Here is a 26,010-nt window from a genome sequence, read left to right on the forward strand (position 1 = left end):
AGGCTCTGTTAAAGAAGTAGCTTTACTGTAGCACAATGTTACTGTTAATTTGAGGAAACCGAACCTCATAATGAAGTTTTGTTGGTAAATTTTTAAAGTTAGTGTAGTATTTTTAATATTTGAACTCGTTGATTATTCTAAATCCTTAAAAATACTGATTTTTCGTTATTTTCAAACACAGCTAATATTAGAGACACTTGACACTGGAAACGTCAACAAAGGAATATGACAAAGACGTAGTCCAGATTCCTATGTTTAAGTACATATCCAACATTTGGATTGTAAGACTGAAGAAAGACCCCATTCACGATAGGTCGGTCACTGGATTTCTCGCTTACGAAGCGAGAATGGTAACCACCTATGTCTGCTTTGCAACGACCGCTAAGTTGTATGTTAAGTAGTCGAATTGCAAGTTAACATTACCAACAATTGAATGGAATTAAACAAGAAAGTATATCATACATATGTGAAAAATTTGGATTGGAAACATATTTACGAAAAGCCTGAAGAAAATTAATATTCTTCGTAATCACCAGTACGACAGTCAAATAGAAACAAGTATTTTATAAATGAAAAATAATTAATAATGTTTTATCACTGATGCGTTGTATGATTCTTACAGTCCTTGTCTGTACTTTCAATGCCGAGTCGATTCCCAAATTCATAAGGATCGGGGAAATTTGTGATGATCTTTAAGACGAAATGTGACGGTAGGAATAGCTTTGAGTAAAAAGAATGGCTTTCTCTAAGTGTAACTTAACATAAGATTGGCTCGTAAGTCTTGCAATATTCTGACACACAACATATTTATATTTATGAAAGCAGGATAACATTCAAAGTACAGTTAGACTGTCTGCAACCATCTTCCTGCTAGTTTCTCGATTTCATGTCTCTACCATAGAGGCAAAGAAGATTTTTGGTACAGCGCAGCATACATTCGTTCCAACTGTTTAACTGTTTGGAATAAAGGTCAGTATTGATGATACGGTCATTGGAAACGAATTCAAAGTGAATTACCCACTCATACGTAGTTATACCACACACAAAACACGACTTTATTCTCGAAACGACTCTGTTTGACAACCAGTTTTAAAAGTTGGCTCTTGCTTAACCAGTGTTCTTGCAAATCCGGACTTCTAAAAACCACACACTTATCATTTCATGTAGTAATACGTTTCAGGTAATACACAATACGTGGATTTTGCAGCAGTTGTCGGCACACATTCACTCTCCTCTGGGCTTGAGCTGGGATCAACTCATATGGCACCTGCTTATGGTTTTCCCAAGTTCATGAAGGTGACACACTGCAGTGGACTGAGACATGCCTAGATGGTTTGACATTCGTCGTATGTCAATGGATGAATTTTCCTCAATGGTATGTCGTATAAGCTCAGAATCTCTTACCCTGGGGCGGCCAGACCTTGGCTGATCTTCGACATTTTTACAACCTGCACGGAATTTCTGGAATCAACTAGTTGCTGTGCTGTGGTTCATTGCATCGTCTTCTTGTTTTGGGTTGCTGCCTGAGTTCAAACTGATACAGTAACAGTTCATTTATCAGAAGTTATTGAGCATTCATGGTCACTGCCACTAAATACTGACTGAAGATACTGACGAAGTAGCGGCCTCGTTGTTACAGTTTTTTTGCCACACTACCAGTTCCGCCAGTTTGACCTTGTACTTACGGTCTATCACGGCGTATACATGTGCCTGCTGTTTGGGTTGTAGTAATATTACAAGATTTATGACTAATCCTTGTAATATTAGAGCTATTTAGTACCGTAGTTCAATCTTTTTACGATATCAGATGGAAATTAATCTGAAAACCAAGTTATTTGACACCAATGCTCTATCAAATTTTTAGGACTTCAAGATTTGAGGCTAGTTACTTAGAACACTAAAATTATTTCGCACTTGTTCAATATACAGTAAAATTTGTACGTAACGAAATCTTTTCTTAGTGAAAACCTATGATAAATAATAATAAAAATAATAATAAAGACTAGTGTAATTTTTGTGTATAATTCCATATAACAAAACCTGTACTATATAGAATCTGTACAACGCGGAACGACAGTGATTTTTCGAGTCTAAACAACAAATTTTAAGTGTGTTCAAAAACTAAAGTGTAAGTATCTTTTAAAATTTTTCCATATTATTATTTTACGTGTTTGAAGCACTTGTAATGGAAATAGCCTCCAATACAGAATAGATATAGATATACAGTGAAAATGATACCATATGTATGAATACTTCATATCATACTATGTTAGGAGGAGTGTAACCACGAGGAGACATATGGGGACCCGCCCCCCCCCCCAAAAAAAAAAGATTTCCTGGATTCCTAAATGGATTTCTTCTGTTAAGCGTTTATTGAAACATGTTTAATACAACAAACAGGGACGTAGCTAAGGGGGGCACAGGGGGGCACCGGCCTCCCCCAAATCTTGGCGTGGCCCCCAAACATTTATTTCATTTTATATGTTGCAAATTGTTTTTATCCGACAATAAATGAAAAAAATATCCACAGTAAATTGAAATTATTCATACTTCTAAGAAAAAGGTTATTTTTTAAATATATTTATAGGCTATCTCTTAAACGTTAAGTGAACGGTAACAAGAGTATAAGATCAGTAACTTTGGGGCCGCGCGTCATCTTCATTAACATTGCGAGTTTCTTCCTACCCCTAGAGTGATTCCAGCCTTATAGTCGCCTTGAGGTACTAAGGGCTAAAAATCTATGCGGATGCACTTTTTATAACCGACTAAGACAAAACTGAAAGGTCGATTCGACTGAAAGGCTAGGAGGATCCTTCTCTTCCATTGTTGGGTTTTGCAACATAGTATCTTATATTTTGTTTTTCTAAAAGGTATTGAGTGTAGATTTATTTTCTTATTTAACAATGCTTCTGGCAAAACAAAGGAGGATAGAATATGTAAAGTATTTAGACCCTTATCTGTGCTGGCGCTGGCTGCGGCTAAGTGGGAAAGAGTATTTTCTTCCTGAACGTGGAGTCCGCAGTATTAAGTTTATGTATGTGTTCTTGAAATTAAGTTAAATATGGAGAGATTTATAAAATTTGGATATTTTATTTCTCATAGAAAAAGTGATAAGCAATTGGTGAGTACCTGCAAAGAAATTCAATAGGTGCATGTTGTTGCTGAGGAAAATATTCATCAGACACTGCTGATAAGGAAATTGCTAGCACCTCAGAGCAAAACATTCATGTGAATGACTGTTTCAGAGGGACAAAGAAACTGGAGATGTTCTGGATCTGCAAAATCACGCATCTAGAGAAGAAATAACTGCCCGTCGCGAGTGTTTAAAACGTATAGTGGCGACTGCGATCCATTTGAGTCGACAGGGATTGGCTTTCCAAGGCAACGATGAAATTGATAGCAGTTTAAATAAAGGGAATTTCTTGCAAACATTCGAGTTATTACGAAGTTTTGACCCTTTTTTAAAGAATTAAACAGCGCCAGGAAATACCACTTATTTGTCCCCAGAAATTCAAAATGAAGTTATCTTGTGCTGCGGTGAGGAAATCATCAATGTCATTGTAAGTGAACTGAATGCCGCTGGAAAATTCAGCGTTATGATTGATGAGACGCGAGATGTTAATGTTTCTGAACAACTTAGTGTTTGCGTGAGATATGAGAAAAAATCTAAACCGGCAGAACACTTTTGGAAATTTGTTAAACTTCCTGAGGTAAATGCTGAATACATATTGAAAACAATTATCGAAACTTTGGTTTCTGTAGGTGTTAATAAGGAGTCAAAATGCATTGGACAAGCTTACCATGGAACGAGCGTTATGAGAGGTCACGTAGGTGGTGTGAAAAGTTATTTCGGAAGTGTCATCCCCTCTTACTGTATATTCATTGCTATGCGCACCAGTTAAATTTAATAATAATTCTAGAAGTGTTCGTTCGAACAAGCAAACACCTTTTTTGATTTATTGCACACTTTGCATAATTATTTCTAAGTCGTAAAAGCTCATGAACGATTGTAGCAAGTTTAGACAGCGTTAGGTTTGGAGCAGCCCAGTATACCTGGCCTTTCAGACATTCGTTGGACTTCACATATTCGTTCATTGAATGCTGTGAACAAGAACTATGAAGCTATAATCTCTGTATTAGCTAAGAAGACTACTGAAGCTGAGGCTATTGTGAACAAACTGAAATCATTCGCAACTGTTTAATGCTTGATTGTTTTTAGCAAGATTTTGGGAATTACTAGTGACTTGAATAATTTTCTACAAGAAGAAATTACCCTAGCAGACGCCTAGCTACTTATTTGTTCGGTTGTTGAAACCATAAAAGACCTTAGAACAGAGGAAAATTTATTGCGTATCTACACTGAAGCACTGGAGTTTGCCAAACAAAATAGTGTAGAATGTTTTAATGAACCAAAGAGCAGAGAAAAGCGAGATAATAGTAGGGGAAAGGAGGGTAAGTTGACGAGGTGTTTAAGATGACGAATTGTCAATTTCAGAATCCTGAAGTGATATGGCAACACAGCCTTCATGCGGTTCAGAAGGCACTAGTGCCACACGTGTTGGGAGATAGAAACTATTCCAATCGGCCGTGTTCCAGTTGACCAGGAGTGGTTTGACTGTTTGCACGTCGGTTCGTTGTAAAATTCCGGTGTCAGAAAATAACGTCTGAAGCTATTGTGGTAAGTCCCCAGGACATGATTTCTGTTTTTTCGAAACAGTGTAGTATATTAATTACATCAATAGCTCAATGTAACTCAGAAATAACTTGATGACAGATTTGACTCTTTTGCAATAAAAAATGGCTGTTTCGCGTAAGATGACGAATCAAATAGGCGGACAAGATGGCGAATTCGTCATCTTGCCCGAGCTGCGTGAGCCTAACAAGGGAGCAATTTGGAAGAATGGTTTATGACTATGTTGAGACTATGAAGATTCCTCACCGATTCAACCAAGAAAAGAAGAAGGCCAGCAAGGACTTCATCAAGACCTTTATGAATAAATTTCATTACTCTCTGCGAAAAGCGGAACTACATCTGCAGGGAGGCTAGCTGCTTTCAACAAAACAAATGTTGAATCATTCTTTAATGTCTATAAAGATGTTTTAAATAAGAAACACTTTGAATCTCATCAGATTTTTTAACATGGATAAAGCGGACTGTTCAACTGTACCCACGAAAACTCCAAACGTATTAAGTTCAAAAGGAAATCGAAGAGTAATTAAAGTTTCTTCTGCTGAAAGAGGTGTGAATGTAAGTGTGGGTTGTCGTTTTAGTGCTGTTGGCAACTACGTCTCACCATTCTTTATTTTCCCCAAGGTGCGTATGCAGGAACACTTTTTGAACAATGCTCCTCCTGGCTCTGCTGGTATCTTGAATGAGTCCCATCCCATATTACCTTACAGGCAGTTAACGTGTGCAGAGAAAATCATATTAGCCTCTTAGGATTTCTTCCGCACACAAGCCACCGGATTTAGCCTTTGGATGTTGCTCTGTATGGTCCATTGAAAACTGCATATAGCCGTGCTTGTGATGACTACTTGATGGCTCCTCCAGGTGAGAGAATCATCATAAAGAATGTTGCTGCCATTCAATGTGGCATATAGTAGGGTGGCCACGATCAGTCACGCAGTAAAGGGTTTCCGTGCTACAGGGTTAGTGCCATTAAATTTTCAGATTTTCAGTGATTCTGATTTCGAGCCATCATTGACAACCGAAAACCAATATGTTCCTGAAGTTACAGCGACCACAGCAACTGAAATAAATGCCACGGAACATTCAACAACTACAATGTCTAACTCAGCATCTGCATCATCTGTATCAGTACCTAAAACTTCTATTCCAAAATTGTCTGCTTCCTTTGCGCAATTTAACCAAATACACTCTGAACCTGCATCAAAACTTGCAGAACCCGATTCTTCCATTTTTGAACCCGGACCATCTCATGCAGACCCTGGACCCTCAAATGCGAAATCATACAATGGTCTATCCCTTCTTCCTAAAGCAGTTAACGAAGGAAGGAAACAGCGAAAGAAGCTGCCTTTGTTGCTTATCACCAGCAGTCCTGTCAAAAGAACTCTGAAAGAAAGGAAAGCCGGGAAATAAGCCAAAAAGAAGACAAAAGAAGATATGCGTACCCAGAAAAAAGGAACACGGAAACGAAAAGACAAATCTCCGTAGTATACAAAGAAGACATGTATTCAGTCGACTCCTCTGACTCTTCTATATCAGTGACTTACATGGACGAAGACGACGATTCCGATGTTTTGGGGGAAGGAGTGTGTGTAGTATGTAATGAATATGCTAAAAGGGAAACGTGGTTCGCTTGTAATGTGTGTCAGAATTGGGCCCATGTTGCTTGTACTGAATTGTCTGTAACAGAAACAAAATTCAAAGCATACATCTGTCATATTTGTGCTTGAAATCACATTGCGCTTGTGTTCATATTCTTCTATTCATGTTATTATTTGTGTATTCTGCAAAATACTGCGTTTGAAATACAATAATTAGTCCAGTTCTGTTCTCGCTTTTTGTCTCGTCATCTTACCCACCTATGGAAGTCATCTTACCCGCATAGGAGGGTAAGATGACGAAAATGATATGGGGTCAATAAAAGTGAAATATCATCGTAGCTTTTGAATTTAAAACCATCAAACAATTAACAGAGTAAAACGAAAGTCTAATAATTGCCGTGAACATAAAATCGAAACATTTCATCAACACAAGGCTGACAAAACATGCATAGAAGCTTACTATCGTCAACTTACCCTCCCTTCCCCTAGTATGGAAGATGTTCTGGTTTCGGTGGTATTCCGAAGGAAAAAGAACACAAAGTTAAACTGAAGCAAGTTTTCGTACAGAACTCCTATACTCAGTAGTTGACAATATTGTGAACGAGTTTGACAGATGACTCTGCAAGAAAAATATATCTGTAATTCGTGGCATTCAAGCAAGTCATTCTAAATCAAAACTGTTCTTGATGAAGGAGACAACGGAAGAGTCTGCTACGCAATTTGAAATAGATTTTCCTGAACATGAATTCGTTGTTGTAAAAATTTACATAAAATCTCTTATGAATGAAAAGGAAATTACAAGTATCTTGGACCTGAATGCTACTCTGCCCAGGACAATTTTCTTCCAAACTACGAATTTGGTAGAAATAGCCCTGACGCTACCTGCGTCATTAGCTTCTTGTGGGTGTTCTTTCAACGTGCACAAGAGGCTCAAAGCATATCTTCGTCGTAAGTCTGGTCAGGACAGAACATCAGCATTAGCTGCACTTGAAATAGAACAAAAGATAGCCTCTAAGCTTGAAGCAGATAAAATTATTGACTATTCGGAAAGTCGTCGCATTGGCTTCACCGTTTGTGTTCAGCAAGTATTTTTTTTAAGTGCAGTGTGGCAGAACGTTGTCAGATTATGCAAGAACAGCATAAAAAATAGTGTTGTAATATTAGGTCAATATTTTACCGGTTACTATTTTATTGTATTTAATAATTGTCTTACGAAAGTTCAAGTTATTGTAGGCCTCTTTGATTTCGATGTATGTTTGAGACGCACGGAAGACGTTAACGATTTTGTGAACAATAAAATGTACTAATATATAAAGGAAGTCAGGTTTTCGGAAAAAATGCTAAAGTTTGTTAATGGTTACTAAATTTACACGATAGCCAGTTGAAATTACATTGAAGTTTATTAGTCTCGTACATAATGTTACTTCAACTATGCAGAATATTACATTTTAACACAAAAATATATGTCTGGATAGCCTGTATTCAGTTTAGGTAGTCTCTTAGAAGTTATGTCACTTTCTTAGGGTAGTGGACGTCTGTTACTATATTATTTGTAGAGTCCCTTCGTGGCTAAGCAGTTAGCGTACGCGCCTTTGACATGGGAGACCCGGCTTCGATTTCCGGAAGGGGCTCATGTGGTTTAAATTCCACGTTAATCAGTAGGTCTCGTCTCTTATATCCTCGCTGTTGAGAGGAACGTTAAAATCAACTGAAATCAAAAATATTATTTGTAACTATTTTCTCAAGCTTGAAGTATATAGAGGTACAAGGTAAAAAGGTATGTATAAAGGTACCAAAAAGTGTTTGTATGAAGTATTGAGTTTTATAATGTTCTAGTTGGATGTCCTTGCATAAGTAGACACTATTAATACATAATTTTTAACTATTGTTTCGTTATCACACTTCGTACACTTTACTCTTCTAACCTCTGAAAGAGTACTTAAGTTTAGAACAATTTATTGGTGAGTTCTTCAAACAATATTTTCGTGTTGATTATCCGCGGTTGCCGCGCCACCCGATTCCGCGTATTATCGTGAGTACACTATATAATATGGGTTATTCCATTTGTAAATATGGCTCCTCCAAAAACAGAACTCTGTCAACCTCGCTAACAACAAATGAAGAACGTTCATAAAAGAAGAAGGTGAAGTGCTCGTTCTTCGCACAGGAAGAAAAGGGTTTAATAAATATAAAACTGGAAATTGGGATATTGAAAAAATGCTCCTCTTTCCCCCTTTAAAAGCGGAATTTTCGAAAACTCTGCAACACGCGTTCACTTATTTTTACTTATGAATTTTTATATTGAATTTCATATTTCCAGCCCAAGCAAATTCTCTCATTAGATATTTTCTTAATAAAGATACAAAAGTTTTAGTACTAGAAACTGTCCCCTTCAGGAGCTGAATTTTTGGAAAGGCTGAAACACGTTTTCGAATTATTTCAATTAGGAGTTTATAAACCGGAATTCACATTGAGTTTTTCTGTATAAAGAATCGGAAATGTAGATATTAAAAACACTCCTTTCCTCTATTAGAAGCGGAATGATCGAAAACGTCGAAACATGTATTATCTTATTTTAAATTGAGTTTAAGCCCCGAATTTCACACATCTAACCTGAGTGTATCATCACATTTAGCAATTTCACAATAAAGAGTCGAAATTTGTAATATAAAAATTATCCCCCTTTCCTTATTTGAGAGTGGAATTTTTGAAAAAAGAAAATGCTTAAACACGTGTTCAGTTATTTTTAACCGAAAACTCATATTCCCAGTTCTATCTTCCTAACGTGAGATATTTTCTTTTTAGAAAAAGGGATTTGAATACACTCTAACTTTAGACGACGTTCACAAAATCCTTGCTTATCCCTTGTTTCATGTCAATAGAAGTTCCCTATCCTAATTTCATGTTTCTAACTATAATATTATGGCTTTGATATTGATAAGTATGGCTTTGATATTGATAAGTAAGTCACTTTAACTCTTTTATGTAATAATGTAGGTATGAAAGAAAGAAATTAAACAATGTTAACACATTATAATAATTACGAACTTCTCAAATGGAATAGTTAGTGCAATACTGCCCAGTGGCATAGGCAGAAACACATCCAAATGAAATAATTAGCGCAATACTGATCAGTGAAATAGCCAGAAACACATCATGAAGAGCGCTAATAAAAGGCATTAAGAAGAAAACCACTTGCACACACACACACACACACACATATATATATATATATATATATATATATATATATATATACCAAATATTATGTGGCGTCACCGGCTGAAATGTGGACCATATGGTCGGTCAAGAGACTTCATGGGCTCTTGCGACACGAAGTTTAGTATTTTCTTTCAGTACACAGAGGTGAGGCGAATTGCAGCAGAGATAGTTAAGAAAGAAAGCACTTTTTTAGTTATCCTTTACCGCTTCATTCCTTCCCTTTCCCGGATAGTGTGCTCGCCGAGGGACGTTATCCCTCATACGTAACGGGCTAACATGACCATAGATGCCAAAAGCCCAGAAATCTAAATCTTAAATCCCCATTCTCACAACTACGTGAGTAATAATAATAATAATAATAATAATAATAATAATAATAATAATAATAATAATAATAATAATAATAATATATGCAGTCGGTGTATACCGAGTTATTAATGCTTTCACATCGGCCCCGCAGAAAAAGTCAAGGGTCAGCCCAGGAAAAACTTGATGGGTACACTCCTGTTATGTCAGCATCTGTGTAATACACAGACTTTAATACAATAAAAGACAAATTCTGACCAAAGTATATATTATTTGTTAAAGTATATATGTATGCTTTGGTCAGAATTTGTCTTTATTGTATACAAGAAGTTCCAAAGCTAGAATGAGTGGTATTCAGACAGATTTTAAGTCTGACTTTGCCTTTATAAATATAAATTTGAAGAAAGATGCCAGTTCCTCCAATTTTCCCGTTACTTATTTCTCAAGTTTCGGGAATTCTACATGTTTAATTATTTTGTTTATTCATTATGTCTACAAAAATCTCTCTATTTAGTGAATAGTGCTAGTGTAGCCTGTGTTACTGTGCTCTGCATTAATGTTAACGGGTATTGAACGCAAATCTGTTCTTAATGGAAACTAGCAGCGTTCACCCCGCTTCGCTGCGGTCACCCCGGAACGCAATAAACTTTGTTACTTAGATAATTTTTACTTTTTCGCTTTCAAATTGCAGTAAATGTTAACATTATAGCGCCTGTCATTTATGTTAACCCGCCGAGTGACACGGTCATGCGGGTTGCATATAAATACGTTTATTTTTATACCTATGATGAACTAACAAAGGATTTGTACGTTATGAACACTTGAATGGTCAATTATCTCAAGACACTGGTAATTAAAAATTAAAGTGATATGATAAAAACCATCTAGGGTCCAAATCCTAATAACCCCCCAAAAATAAAAGAAATTGGTTCAGCCGTATTAGCGTGATGAGGGAACAAAGGATTTGTACGTTCTCTTTTATAATATAGATAAGTGAGGCTATTATGGGATTCTGCTGAATTACAGGAAAAAGAAATATGGTAATAAATATAAATGGGCATGCGTTAAGGTTTCAATATTACCTGTAATGTGTTGCCCTCCCCACTGGTCTAGTGGCGAAGTTTTGGTGCCCGGGGATCCGGGCTCATTATAATCGGTGGGAAAGCATTGAACGCATTACGATGGTTTGGATTTAAGGACGTACGCAGAAGATGGGTCCTCGGTATCTAGACCTCTCCCCTCCAAGATCCTGACTTTTCTGTACATTTAGTCTTGAATTTGGACCCTCCCCAAAAGCTTTGGACACCTCCCGAAACAAATTCATGCGTACGTATCTATTCGGACTTAATATTAAATTCTAAATCTACGTTTCACATAGTCTCCGTATTGAAAAAGTACGCCAAATTTCAATAAATAATTTTGGTGTGGGTACATTTAACATACTACTTGGTTGTGGCAGTTCAGTTACACAGTGAAGTTGCGTAAGGACAGAGTGAACATGGGACCTATACAGAACGTCATAAGGATGTATATGCTGTACGAGTTCAAACTTGGGTCAAATGTCGCCGCAGCGGGACGGAAGATATGCCAGGCCTTTGGTGAAGGAGTCGTGACTACGCGTAAAGTGCAGCGGTGGTGGTTTAACAAGTTTAAGGACGGTGACGGAACACTCGAAGACGTACCACGTGCCGGACGACCAACACATGTACAAAATGAAGATCCTCAGCAGCAATTGAGACGAACAGTGGCCAGACATGTGAGGAACTGGGACTACGATTCAGTGTGAGTGGAAAAACCATTCGGCAGCACCTCCATCAACTTGGGAAGCACTACAAGTTGGGTTGATGGGTCCCACATGATTTGACTCCGGGCCAGAAGGCAACGCGAGCAGACACTTGTGTTTCTTTGCTGTCTCGTCTGAGGAAGGAGATATTTCTGGACAGGGTGTTGACATGTGATGAGAAGTGGATCCTGTACGAAGCTCCACGTGGCCGACATCATTGGTTAGCACCCCATGAACCGGTTCCAAAACAGCCGAAACCTGCACTGCTCCAGAAGAAGGTTCTGATGTGTGTTTGCTAGACTGCTCGCGGCATCGTGCATCGGGAACTGCTATCAGCTGGTCAGAGCATCAATGCAACTGTGTACTGTCAGCAGTTGAGCCGTGTTTAAGAAAAACTCAAAACTCTGGATCCAGAACTTCTGAATCGCAAAGGAGTCCTCCTGTTACAGGACAACACTAAGCCCCACGTAGCTAGGATGACCCGGGACACCATTCTACGCCTTGGATGGGGAACATTATTGCATACGCCATATTTCCCGGACATTGCACCGTCCGATTATCACCTGTTCCATTCCTTAGACAATCACCTTAGAGGACGCCAGTTCAAATCCCTAGTAGAGGTGTCAAATGAACTTGATACCTTCTTCGCTTCACGGCCCACCAAGTTCTACCGCGATGAAATCCATGACCTTCCTTGGGAGAAAGTCGTCAATGCTGATGGGGACTATATTTGATCTTCCAGGTACGTCTTAGGTGACATATCGATGTTCGAAGGTAGTATGTGAAAAACCGACAGAACTTTCTTGGTTACCTTTATAGATCAAGAACATATTACACGTAAATAATAATTTCATTATCCAACAAATGTACACATACCTGCTGCTAAGAGCATGTCTATAGGTGCGAACTTCGAAACAACACCCTCAGAGACTGATTCCCAAGGAAGACGTAATACATATACTTCAGTTCCACTGGAATTCAGAGTTAACAAATTTTCACACACAGAACCTTCTTGTGTAACTGTATTCATTTCCTCCGTGTGAAAATTATTCACTTCATGCTGTAAGTTTAGTTCTGTATTATACTGGAGTAATTGTAACACAGACGGATGACAATCCGAAAAGATGTATTTTGATACATTGCACAATTTTATCACGGCTAATCCTGTTAATCCTGTGCCTGAACCAAGCTCAATAACTGATTTTCCTTGTAAAAGTTCTTTGTGCGCTACACACCATTCTACAGTCGCTTGTGCAGCCTAGAAAAATAAAATAAGTAAATAAATAAATAAAATAAAGAAAGATATAAAGAAAGAAAAAGAAAACACCAGTACTTTAATATCAAAAACTTGTGAAACTCATTGTTTCATTACTCAATTTGTAACTTATGGAACAAATTTAACATTTAAAAAGTGCCTATCCTCCCTATATACCCTTAGACAGTCCGGTGGATTTAAAATAAGTGAAAGTTATTATATTTCTACATTTACTTTCCCTTCAGAACATTTTTACACAGAATATAAAACAATTTATTATGTATTATACTGAACTTACTGTAACCGTTTTAATTTAACCTGATTCATTCTTTGGTTCTAGTATACAGGGTGTTACAAAAATGTTTCACAATTTTTTGGAAACAAATTCCTCACATGAAAATAAGAAAAAAAATTCATAAGCACCTGTGCTCAAAAGTGGAGTTTCGGAATTATAGGGTGCTGAAAACGTGAAATAAGTGAACTTTAAAAGTTCATAGCTCCATTAGGGCTACTATGGGACCTATCGTAGTCGGGTCAAGACATCACTGAGGAACTGGTATGTTAATTATCCAAATAGCCATGTTTAAGAATGCTCCAGTTCTTGTACACCAATTCTCAGAGAAGTAGGTGGAGAGTGATCAAGTACTCCCAAACAGCCTCTAAAAATGATTGTGCAAGTACCGGACGTTCTGAAAGACGAATATTTGGATAGTTCACGTAGTATTTCCTCATTGATGTCTTGAGCCGACTACGATCGGTCCTATAATACGCGTAGTGGAACTATGGACCTTTAAAGTTCATTTTCTCACATTCTCGGCACGCTATAACTACGAAACTATACACTTCCGACAACAGGTTCATATTAACTTTTTCCTTAATTTCATGTAAGGAATCTATTCCCAAAATATTGTGACAAATTTTAGTAACACCCTGTGTAAATAAGAGCATTTTCTCGATGATTACATTGGGGCCGCGGTGGCTCAGTGGTAGAGCGTTCACCTCTGGTGCTTGGGGTCTCGGATTCGATTCCAGCCCCCGCCAAGTGAACTCTGAGGTGGACAAACACCGTGTGCGTGGGTTTTCTCGGGGTTCTTCCGTTTCCTACTATTTTCTTCATTCCACCATTTCATTCATTTCTCATCTCCACCGTCTCTTTTAGCCTAACCGGCATAACCGTGGGACGTAAAACTCAAAGATTTTTTCGATGATTACATCATGTGAAAATGTAAGCACATCAAATAAATATTGTACACTGGTCGATTATATTTGAATCGATACGTCAACATCGATGATATTTAACCCAGTCACGACAAGGTCAATGGCCGATACACTCTGTGCATTAAAAATTCCAAATTAAGACGTGAAGTTCAAGAATAAATGCGTCAAAAATGAAGACATTAAAATAACACAAGAAGTAAAACTCAAACACATCGTGAAGAGACTAAAGAATAAATAACCAAATGAAAAATATATAAAAACAAAATAACTAGAAAAATAATACCACCACCAGGAAATGGCAGGAAACACGTAAGATGAGAAACATCAAAGCACGTTACTACTACAATTTTACGAGTAAAGGGAAGAATATGGGCACTGAAGACCAGATTATCCCCGAATACCTGATTAAGATTTTAGGCTGTCTCAAACGCTCTCTGAGGTTTGGGTATTCTGAACATTCTGCAAAACTATACCGAATACTCAGTACAATGATACAGTCTTCACAATATGAACGGTTAGCGTCACTCACTAAATAGAAATGTGTGATATGAATGCGTCCGATGAATATACGAGTCAGAATCACTTCATCCCGACGACATTTGCCAATTGCCCAAAATAGGTTTTAATGAGTGGAGCCTATATAAGTTGACCTGTTCGAATCCGTTTGCCAGTGAGAGCGCACGAGAAAATATTGTACAAAAGTCTCCCTAGTTATATATTACCTTGTTTTTATTCGCTTTTCTTGTTGCTACCAATGACGTAAGAAAAAGTGGATCAATTATAATACAGTTTCCTTTAGTTTTTACATTACAATACAATGAGTGTACAGAAAACTAACCCACTGAAAATTATACTCTCAATAGCCCATTTCTTCGATTAATAAAGGAACACGTACTGCGACTGTACTACACTTAGCTCTAACATAATCGTCAATAGGTCCCAGGTTTGGTTTTCGGGGTAAGCCTTAAGTTCCAGACAAAGATCAATGGTGTGTAACAAACCTTTGATAAACTTCTCAGACATGCTAGCTATTATTATTTTTAATGTAACATTATAGAATAAATAATTAGATATAATTTTAAGCTAAAGAATCTTACTGTTCACAGAAAGCAAATAATGCTAACGCTAGATGCAAATGAACAAGTAATCTAATGAATAACCATATTATTTTCAAACACATAAAAATTTCATTATACCAATAAATATTCTACGTTTAAATCGTTTAAACGGACAGTCCGTGTTACAATTGCGACAATTGGAGCTTGTGTCAAAGCAAAAATACGTTACACTTAGCTTTAGTCATTAAGCAAATTCCTGGGGGTACAAATTTCAAAATTATTCTAGCACGCAGGCTGTCACATATGTGGAAATGGAGCTATATTTTTAGAGAATATGAAGATGCTTGGTATGTTAAATTGACCTCTTGAATGAAAATACCTACGAAGATTTTGAAAAGCAATGTAATTTAGGGTCCTTTCAGTGTTTTCAATAAATGAAAAAATTTAAAAGATTTCACTAAACAAAAATCTGGTTTGAAATCAATTGGAATGTAAGAAAAATCTTATATGGAAAGACGAAGAAAGCATGGCGAAACGGGCAAAATGCAACTATTCTTCGACCAAAAATTGAATCAAATTTACACAATTGTCGAAGTGAAGTGCAACCATCAATATCAATCAATACATCAACAATCGTATCATTATGGCAGTGGATCATATGATGATCAAGAGGCCACATCATGGTATAGATCATATCATGACAAGGATCGTTATCCTCTTTCACGTTACTGTTAGCTCCCACACAGCCAACAACACAGCTAGGAGATTCAGGACCACATAGTTTCATGTACAGAATATTTGGAGAGTAAGATAAAGATCTAAATACCAGGTTGGAGCAATAAATACAGGCACGAATACACACCATTAGGTTCACTTACAACCACAAGAATTCCACAATAGATGCACAGGCCACCTATTATTCCAGTAGGAAAAGTGTGGTATCAGTGGTAGAAAGTATTGACATGGAGTACACTTCTTTTTTTTTACTGGTTTCCACCAACTTTCACTGAATGACCATTATACATTCCAGAGTATTTTATGTAACCATAGCACTTTACGGGAACAATGTTGAAAATTTTAAAATCTGTTTTGGCCAGGCCAAAAATGATGACTGCAGTTAAATTTTTAAATTTCTAAAATATCTTTACATTACTATGTTAACGTATGGGTAACAAAACCTTTTTCTTCTCTTTAACATATCTATTGTTAAAATTCCTAGCCTTTCATTGTTGCTGGAAATAAATCTTAAAATTAATAAGATTAATTCTTGGTTACAGTGATTAGATTAACGATCAAATAGACTGTTAATTAGAGCATCCGGAAACAACTCTAATACAATTCTCCGGAAAGGATAAAGAATCTATGACAACATCAATAATTACTCCACAACCTCAACAAAAGTTAAAAGAAGGAATTAGAAAGATAATTAAATCAGCAATGATATCAATCGAGGGAGTTAGTACACAAATCTGTGAAGTACATCTGATATTATCTTCAACAACCTATGTTCTTTATTACAGCAATATAAATACCCTGCAATATAAATTACCTAAACAAATCTTTATTTTCGAAGGTGAAGCATTTGCCATTAAACAAGCGTTAATATAAATTTAAAAAAAAAAAAAAAAAAAAAATGAAATCAAAAAAATCTGTGATATGTATAGACTACTTGAGTGTGCTTATGAAGCATATTATCTTTGAATGTGAACTTTTTGAATCATTTAGATCTCTATTTCTAAATTAACTTTATATTCATTTAGGAAGTGCATCTTTCTCATATAAATACATTTTAGCAATAAATCAACAAATGCCAATCAAAGCATTAATACAATTCCTGAAAAAAAAATAAAAAAAAACGGAATTACAATTAAAAAAAATACCAACTATTATCGATCTTTACAGTTCTTACTGAAGAAATTTTTCAACTCACAACTATATTCTTTATAGCATTTATGGCACAAACTGGTTATTTCCTGGTGCCCTTTTTTCAAACACTTTTAAGAGTGAAGAAGAAGAAGAAGAAGACTGTTAATTTTCCAAAACCTATGCTTTATTTTACAATTTTGCTACAACAATGCCCCAACTCAAAAATCGTCAATTTTACGTTATGTATATATTCGAATTTCTAAGCCTCCTCTCTATCCAGCAATATAAGAATCATGGCTCTAGCTTCACTAGAAGCTGAGAAAACGCTGATTTCGCTAGTGAATAACATTAAAGTGAATAACATTATTACCAACACTTTCAAATGCGATTTACTCAAAACTAACTTTTTTTGAGTTGTGGCACTTTTGTAGCAAGGGTGCAATTTAAAATTGTACTTTTTTAAAAATTAATTTTATCTGGACCATCACATAATCGTATGTCTAAAGTGTTATGCTTTTTGTACTTTTGGGTTCCTCTAATGATCAGATACACAAATAAGCAGAACGACAGAGGTAAAAATTTTAGTATAATTCTAATTTTATCCCATTTACTTTTCTTGAAGGCTAGCCTGCTTCTTCTTCTTCTCTTCTTCTTCTTCTTCTTCTTCTTCTTCTCTTCTTCTTCTTCTTATTATTATTATTATTATTAGTAGTAGTAGTAGTAGTAGTAGTATTGTTATTATTATTATCCGTCCTTTAAAAACTGATTTCAGGTGCCGATTTCAATAATTAAATTCATAAAAACTATTCACCTAGTGTACTTGTCTTAATTTTGCGACCTATACACAACTTAGTGAAGGCAACCAGCTGTGCAATGAAGTTCCATGTCCTTTAGACTAAGACAATATCCTTACACATATAACATAGTCTTTCTGTTTTCTCTAGTCTTTCTGTTTTTTCGCAATACCTGCCATTGAAATTTTCAATATTACATGAGTGCAATGACTGACAATATAAGCAACAAACATAGCCCCTCTTCATTCGTTTTAACCAAACTAAATAAAATATGTCCCTCTGTTTTCGAAGACAATGAACCTTTACAGCTACCCGATCTCCAAGTGTCTTATGAAGGCCCTCAGTATTTATTGCAAACAGAACTTAATAAACCGAAGCGACCAACGTTCAATGCTGTGCACATTAATGCGCAGAGCCTTGTCAGACATTATACTGAGTTCGAAGTTATTTTTCATTCCGTTGAGAACTTGCATGCAATATTAGTTTCCAAGACTTGGTTAAAGCCAACTCTTTCTAATGATCTGGTATTGTTAAATAACTTCAAAATTATCCGAAACGATCGCATTAACAAAGGTGGTGGTGGGGTTGCAATCTTTCTGCGAAATAACATTGACGCAAAAATTCTTTGTCAATCAGGTGGTCATTATAGCTTCGAATCTGAGTACATCATAGTTGAGATATGTATTGAGAACCAAAAATTACTTTTGGCTTGTGTGTACCGCCCACCAGGGGCATCATTTAAGAATTTCGAAGAAGATATTTCTCGTATTTCACCACTTTATATGCATAGTCTCATACTTGGGGACATGAACTTTGATTTATTGTCCACTAAACGTGAAGTAGAAACATTCCGCGAGATTACTACATCCTTAAATTTTTCCATCTGTCCGCTCGAAGCTACGTTTCATACTACCACCTCAGATTCACTTCTTGACTTAATCTTAACTTCCGACATTGATAGAGTTCTTAATTTCGGTCAATTTTCAGTACCTGGCATTTCGCGTCATGATCTTATCTTGTTTGCTATTCTATTAAGACTCCCAAATTCAAGCCTAAAGTTGTTTTATACAGAGATTTAGCCAACATTAACAATGAAGCACTCTTGCGTGATGCTGCGTTATTGTCTTGGCATCTAATAAGTTCTTTTCCTTCTGTGGATGACCAACTATCTTATTTCAATGAGCTAATATTTTATCTTCTGAACATTCATGCCCCCTTGAGAGAAAAACGTGTTTCTCGTTCTCCTTCGTCCTGGATTACAGATGAAATTCGAAGTTTAATGGCGTGTCGCGACAGAGCGTATAGTAAATTTAAGAAAGCACGTAAATTGAATCTACCCAACTTAAATGACAAATTTGAGGAATATAGGATCCTTAGAAATAGATGTAATCAAGCCGTGCGTAATGCGAAATTAAAATTTTCCTACACCCTGTTTGAGAACAAGAATCCCTCCCATCTTTGGATAAATTTGAAGCTACTTGGCATTCGTAGCAGCAAAAGAGTCCAGCCGGATGTAGCTGCTCCTTTCTCTGCCGATTGTCTTAACAATTATTTCTGTAGAATTGATAGTTCTAGCTCACAGATAAATGCAAAATCTGATAATACAGGACAAATCCCTAATTTTGAAGAAAATGTTTTCTCTTTCACTTGTGTTACCCCACATGATGTAATGAAAGCGATTAAGAGGATAAAATCCACTGCTATAGGTGCTGATGAAATAAGCATAACATTGATCAAGAAAATATTACCCTTCGTCCTCTCCCCAATTACCAATTTATTTAATCTTTCCCTTACTACCGGAACATTCCCAGTCTTGTGGAAGACAGTACGAGTCCTGCCTCTCCCTAAGACTAAGGATGTCCGATCTGCAGAAGACCTAAGGCCTATTTCAATATTACCTGCCCTATCTAAAGCTCTTGAATATATTGTAAGTGATCAAATATGTGAGCACCTTCGAACTTATAACCTTTTAGACACTTTTCAATCCGGGTTTCGTAAACATTGCAGCACTTCTACAGCCCTTACCAGTATTACTGATGATATACGTTCTGCTTTGGACAAGAGAGAGATAACCATACTTACCTTACTGGATTATAGCAAAGCATTCCAGTCAGTAAACCATGACATTTTGCTACAGAAACTTGTACAAAAATTTAGTTTCTCTACTTCAGCTGCTAAGTGGGTCCAAAATTATTTATGCGACCGAAAACAGTATGTGGTGGTTGTCAACTTAGTTTCTGGTCAGCGTAACCTTCCTTGTGGGGTTCCTCAAGGTAGTGTTTTAGGGCCTCTTCTTTTCTTTTGTGCCACTTAGCACAATCTCTAAAACACTGTAAGTATCACATGTATGCGGACGATGTTCAATTGTATCTATCTTCTTCACCAAAGCAAATAGATACTTGTATAACAAAGATGAACGAAGACTTGAGTAATTTGGCTAAATGGTCAGCAAATAATTGTTTGATTATAAATCCAGTCAAATCAAAGTCAATTTTAATTACTTCCAAACGTGCAACGACGTTAATAGATGCTTCACTTGTTCCCAATATAACTTTAGAAGGCGTAAATATTCCCTTCTGTTCCTCTGTGAAAAATCTTGGCGTCATACTTAACAAATATTTAACTTGGTCCGATCAAATTAACGCATCATGCAAGAAGGCTTTTGGAATTCTTCATTCTCTCAGCAAATTAAAAAACTTTTTACCAACACAGTTGAAAAAAAACTCTTGTTCGAACCCTAGTGGTACCACATTTGGAGTACTGTGACAACGCCTTAACTGACGCTGATATACATTTACAAAAGCGTTTGCAGCGAGTACAAAATGCTTGTATACGTTTTATTTTTAACTTAAAATTCTCAAATCATGTTACGCCATTCTTTGAGAAGCTGCAATGGCTGAAGATGCAGCAACGGCGAAAATTGCACTCGTTGGTACTGCTGTATAAAACACTTACTTTTACAGAACCTTCCTATCTTCTAAAACATCTTAATTTTTTAAGCGATTTCTATGAGAGGGACACAAGATCACGTTTTAATAGCCAGCTTGCAATTCCTATTCATAGATCAACTTATTCTTCCAAATCATATATAATTTCAACGTGTCGTGATTGAAATACTTTGCCAACCTCGGTACGTGAGTCAAAATCTTTAGCATCTTTTAAAAAAGCAGTTTATAATTTATTCTTATCGAAGCAGGGTTGAATGGACACAGAGACAGAAGAGCCAATAGAGAAGCTTGTCATACAGATATGAAACTCAACACTTATTATATATTATAACATGTATATACTTTCGTGTTGCACTATATTATATTTGTGTGTGTGTGTGTGTGTGTGTGTGTGTTCAAGTGACAGTCTGTTTCTTGTGTTTTTTTTTATTTTCTAATTTTTTTTTCTTTTGCTATTGTTAGCTATATCCTTTGATTTTTCAATTTCGTGTCATGTTTAGGTGGTAGATAAGGCTACATATAGCCTTAACCTCGACATGTAAAATAAGTCAAAATAAATAAATAAATAAATAAATAAATAAATAAATAAATAAATAAATAAATAAATAAATACGAATTTTTAATATCTTCTTACTTATACAGAAGCATACGGAATGTGAAATAACGAATGTATACAACGGAGCTTGGGAAACAACAAAAATATATAGCTGGATATTAAAACGCTACATTACTAAAACAGCGAGTAAATATTTCTCTACAGAAAATGTAAATGAAATGAAATCTTTGAGTTTTACGTCCCACGGTTATGCCGGCTAGACTAAAGGAAACGGTGATGATGAGAAATGAATGAAATGGTGGGATGAAGAAAGTGCGAGGAAACGGGAGAACCCCGAGAAAACCCACGCACACGGTGTTTGTCTGCAGAAAATGTATTTTCTTTATCTACATTACTACCCTTGGACCATACTTGGGCACCAGTCATTTATTTAAACATAAAAAATAAAAGCTATTTAAAAAACTACGAAACTATTTTGTAAAATAATAACAAAGAAGATTTTTTAACGAAGAAGTAAGATTCTTGTAATCATAATGTTTTAAAATAACTATAATTATGAGTGTAGCTACTAAGGAATAACTTACCATTCTGTTCCATAAATAATATTATGTAACAGAACGGAAATTCACCTACACGGCGAGAAGTATTGAACCTAAGATTAAAATGGGAGTAGTGGTTAGTATACTATCTTAAGCAGTTGGTCTCTTCTTATATAGCCTCGATGCTGAAAAAAGATGTTCAATTTCAGTAAGTTATCTTCTGTTGTGAGGTCATCTTTTTTTCTAACATTATGTTGTACCAACATACCACTTTGCATCTTCACATACTTTTTCAAAGAAATACATGGTGTAGAACAATAAGCAATATTTTGTTCTCTTTAATTTAACATATTTTCTGTCACTTTATTGTAGTTTGTATGTGTTAGAAGAGACGCAAAGTCATGTAAGAATTTGATTAATGCCAATACAATAATATGATAACATTATGTACAAGAACTGTAAATTTACCTGTTCAGAAACTGAAAACTGATGTCAGATAAGATAGTTTTGGAACGAAGATTTAGAAAAGCTTATTGTTACTTTGAGGTAACAATGATATTGTGAAGATTAACTGGTTGAGTGTACACTTATTGTTATTTCATAATTTTGTGGAAAGGTGAAAGTAAAGTGAGATTTCATGTATTTTGATATAGAGGCCTCAAGGTTTTCAAGCACAGTAGCACAGCAATAGAATTTTGTGCTTTCAAGAAATGAAGAAACTGAAACCTTGTTCGCAAACAAGACAAAGAACAGAAAGATCGATGAGATAAAGTGGTCGACTAGGAGGTTGGGGCTGTCAGTGAAGCGGACAAAGAGATGAAGGTAATACTGTCAGTAAGATTCTTCTGTTTTTCTTTTCCAAAGAGAATTCGAAAAGTATTCTACTGTAACATGTTTACATCTCAATAATATTTCAACAATAAGCTGAGGCCAACACAGTTTGAAATAGTGTACATCGTGATAGAAAAGGAAAAATATGCAACTGAAATATTTATTAACGAATATACCTTCAGAAAACACAAGTTTAAACTTGTAATATTGTGCATCAAATTTAGACCTTTTAATGTTTGAGTACCGTCCCTTTCAACTATAAAATCTGTAAACATGAAATATTTTACAAATTTCTTTAGTACGTCACAAATTTAAATGTTAAAAACTTCTGTTTCCTTCGTTCTGCATATACCACATAATGAAGCATTTCTCAACATATACAGTATATATATAACTGAGCACTCTTATTTTCAAACGAGTGGGCTTCATGTTAATGACAATTTTAATGTTACAAATTTCACATAAATAACACTAATAATAGAATAAATGACTCTTTCTATGCTCTGATAGCACCATATAACTTTTGCAAAATTACAAAATATTAATGCATTCTGTTAATACTCGTATATGAATATTTTCCAATGCTCAATAGTGTAAGTTTTATCTCTTAACTTCCACTTTACCTGTACAATTTCGAAGTGATTCGAAACAGCTCGGCCAACATCGGGCTTAGTTTCGTCAATCGCAACTCAGGGCTTGCAATAGACACTCACATTTTCTCTCTTGATATACATAATCATTCTCGTACAAAAAACTGTATGATATTTTAAAATACGACCTTCTTCCATTAATGGGGCTATTACGTTGCCTACTTCACAGAACCATATGTAGAAGACGTAAACAAAAGAGGTATGTTACACGTATCATAAAATAGTGAAAATATCGTTACGTAACACTAAAGAAGGTAAACTGTTAAGGTCTTTCACTAAATCTTCACCAAACGAAGTTGGCAGGAAGAAGGGGGGGGGGGGGAATTAAGTCAAGAAAATAGCTGAGATGCTTCAGTTTGGAACCATATTGCAATAGTCAATGCTTTTACACACCAACATCTTAATATTGGTTCAGAAACAAATCAATTCAACTGTAACATAAAAATTACAACTTAAACACAGTCAATATCAATACATAAAGTGTCGCAACTTATTTTACATGAGTTAATACAACAAGACAGAAATTTAAAATATTTGCAAATAGTAAAATTACTAATATTTAAACAACATTAAGTACTGATGCAAAAAGGCTCTGTTACCATATCTCCATTTCATACGGAGACAAATAAGTAATAAAGTCTATGTAAGCGATAGCACTTGACAGGAGATGGTTTTGAGGAAAGAAGGAAATTTGTCAGGCATTATATGGTATAGCATGCACGAGAAATTAACGCTTGTACGGTACTAGGTCCAGCCGTAGTAGAACAATATAGAAAACTTCTTATTTATTAGAATGAGCAGGTTAATAATAATAATAATAATAATAATAATAATAATAATAATAATAATAATAATAATAATAATAATAATAATAATAATAATAATAATAATAATAATAATAATAATAATAATAATAATAATAATAATAATGTTATTCTACAGAAATATCATATGAGTGTTATTTGAATAAGACTTACCACAACTTCTGTGCTTCACAAATATTTATATAACACAACTAACCTGCCAACTAATCAGGCCAGTAGTTCCTTCCGAAATGAAGTTCGAACTTTCTTTTAAACTTAAACACAATGAAGAATTAAGGATATAGTGTCTGTAGGAATGTTGATGTATATCCTTTTCACTAAGCAATTTGCAGTAAGTGGTATATAATTCATCCAAGACTTCCACATTATTGGTTTCAAGCTATAATTGAATTAATAAGAAAAAAAATATTACTTAGAATTCCTTATTACTAAAACAGTATAATTCTACAATTGTTAAGTATTAAAAGACTTAATGCTACTTTTATGCAAAGATAAAAATATAACTAATACTACTAAAGATAAAAATATAACTACGCGCTTATGTTTATATACATATATAACTAAAACTGTAAATCACATGTTTATGGAAATATTGCGAAATAATATATGTTTTCTTAACATGCCGAAAACTATTATTATTCAGGGTTCAAACTGAAATTCTGACATTGATTTTCCTGAATTTCCAGGACTAAGTAATTTTCTTCCTGACCCAGGACATAGCGAATGCTACTGTTTGTCAGATTTAGAAGAAAAATTAATTTTCTTAATTGGTCTACATTATCACTGTAGGCACCTGATGCTCTCCTTTTTATTTTTGAGATACAATATAAGTTTGCTTTCTTTCTGCATATACTTATTATGGATCAAACTTCTTATATTCGGAATACAATAAAACAATAGTGCCAAACAATAATTATACACTATGACATCTTCATTATCTCGACATTCTGAATAGATTCAAAAACATAAACTATATTATAATTTGGTCTATCTGATTATTCACCAGCAACAAGCCTAACTTCTTTTTCTCCTTGTGTGTCATTTTAATATTTTATTTAATTTGATCTTTCAAAGCTTTAGGTTTTAACACCTTTTGACGTTCTTCAAGCTTCTTCATTTCTTAAGACAATTTTCTTTATTCAGCCCTTTTCTTATCTTCTTTTTGAATCTCTCTTAATTCTTTGAGCTGTTCTTCATATATTATGTGGGTAGCTAAAAGAAATCCCTGATTCTTCTGTAAAATACAGTAGATTCTCATGACTTTTACCATATTTTGAACCATTTCCCTGACTTTCAAGATCAGTATCATTCCTATTAATGATTAGAACCAAACTAATTCGAGTCTAACATAAAATTTGCATAACTTAAATACAGTTTTAATCTTTCTTTATGGGTTTACTTGGTACTCAACAATCTTCAATACAAATATACAGTGTATCGCTTTAATGAGTTTCTACAGTATGACTTTCTAGTAAGGGATAGTATTTAAAAATTTTCTATTTCAAGTAAATTACTAATTTAAATAGTATTAATTAGTATTGATGGTGTTATATGAATGTAAGGCATGCGCTCTGGAAGAAGAAACACTCGGAATGGAGACTTTCGAATTGTGTTGCTAAAGAATGTTGAAAATCAGATCGGTAGATAAATTATAAATGACTGTTGGAAGTGGTGAAGAAAGAAAGAAAAAAAAAGTGCATACTAAAGACTGTCGAAAAAGAAATGAAATCTATGAGTTTAACGTTTGTGCTCTTTAAGCTAAGGGAGACAATGATTAAAGCAAGTGAATGGTGATGGAAGAAATGGTGGAATGAGAAAGTGGGAACAAATGGGAATACTACAAGAAAACCCACAGGCACGATGTTTTCCACC

The 26,010-nt window shown here is 35.3% G+C and overlaps 1 protein-coding gene across 4 annotated transcripts in view; it reads right to left on the minus strand.

Moving 5' to 3' along the window:
- LOC145680442 (protein-lysine N-methyltransferase EEF2KMT-like) overlaps positions 1 to 26,010 on the minus strand; it is a 66,606-nt gene that overhangs the window by 19,668 nt on the left and 20,928 nt on the right. For all 4 annotated transcript variants that reach the window (XM_081750979.1, XM_081750978.1, XM_081750976.1 and 1 more), the window contains 2 exons: positions 24,335 to 24,517; positions 12,476 to 12,857 (listed from right to left, as the gene is read on the minus strand). In XM_081750979.1, coding sequence (XP_081607105.1) covers positions 12,476 to 12,857; positions 24,335 to 24,517 — 565 coding nt within the window. The remainder of the gene's footprint in view (positions 1 to 12,475; positions 12,858 to 24,334; positions 24,518 to 26,010) is intronic.

Source organism: Thermobia domestica, chromosome 3 (assembly GCF_964235325.1).
Source record: "Thermobia domestica chromosome 3, izTheDome1.hap1.1, whole genome shotgun sequence".
NCBI classification, from domain to species: Eukaryota; Metazoa; Arthropoda; class Insecta; order Zygentoma; family Lepismatidae; genus Thermobia; species Thermobia domestica.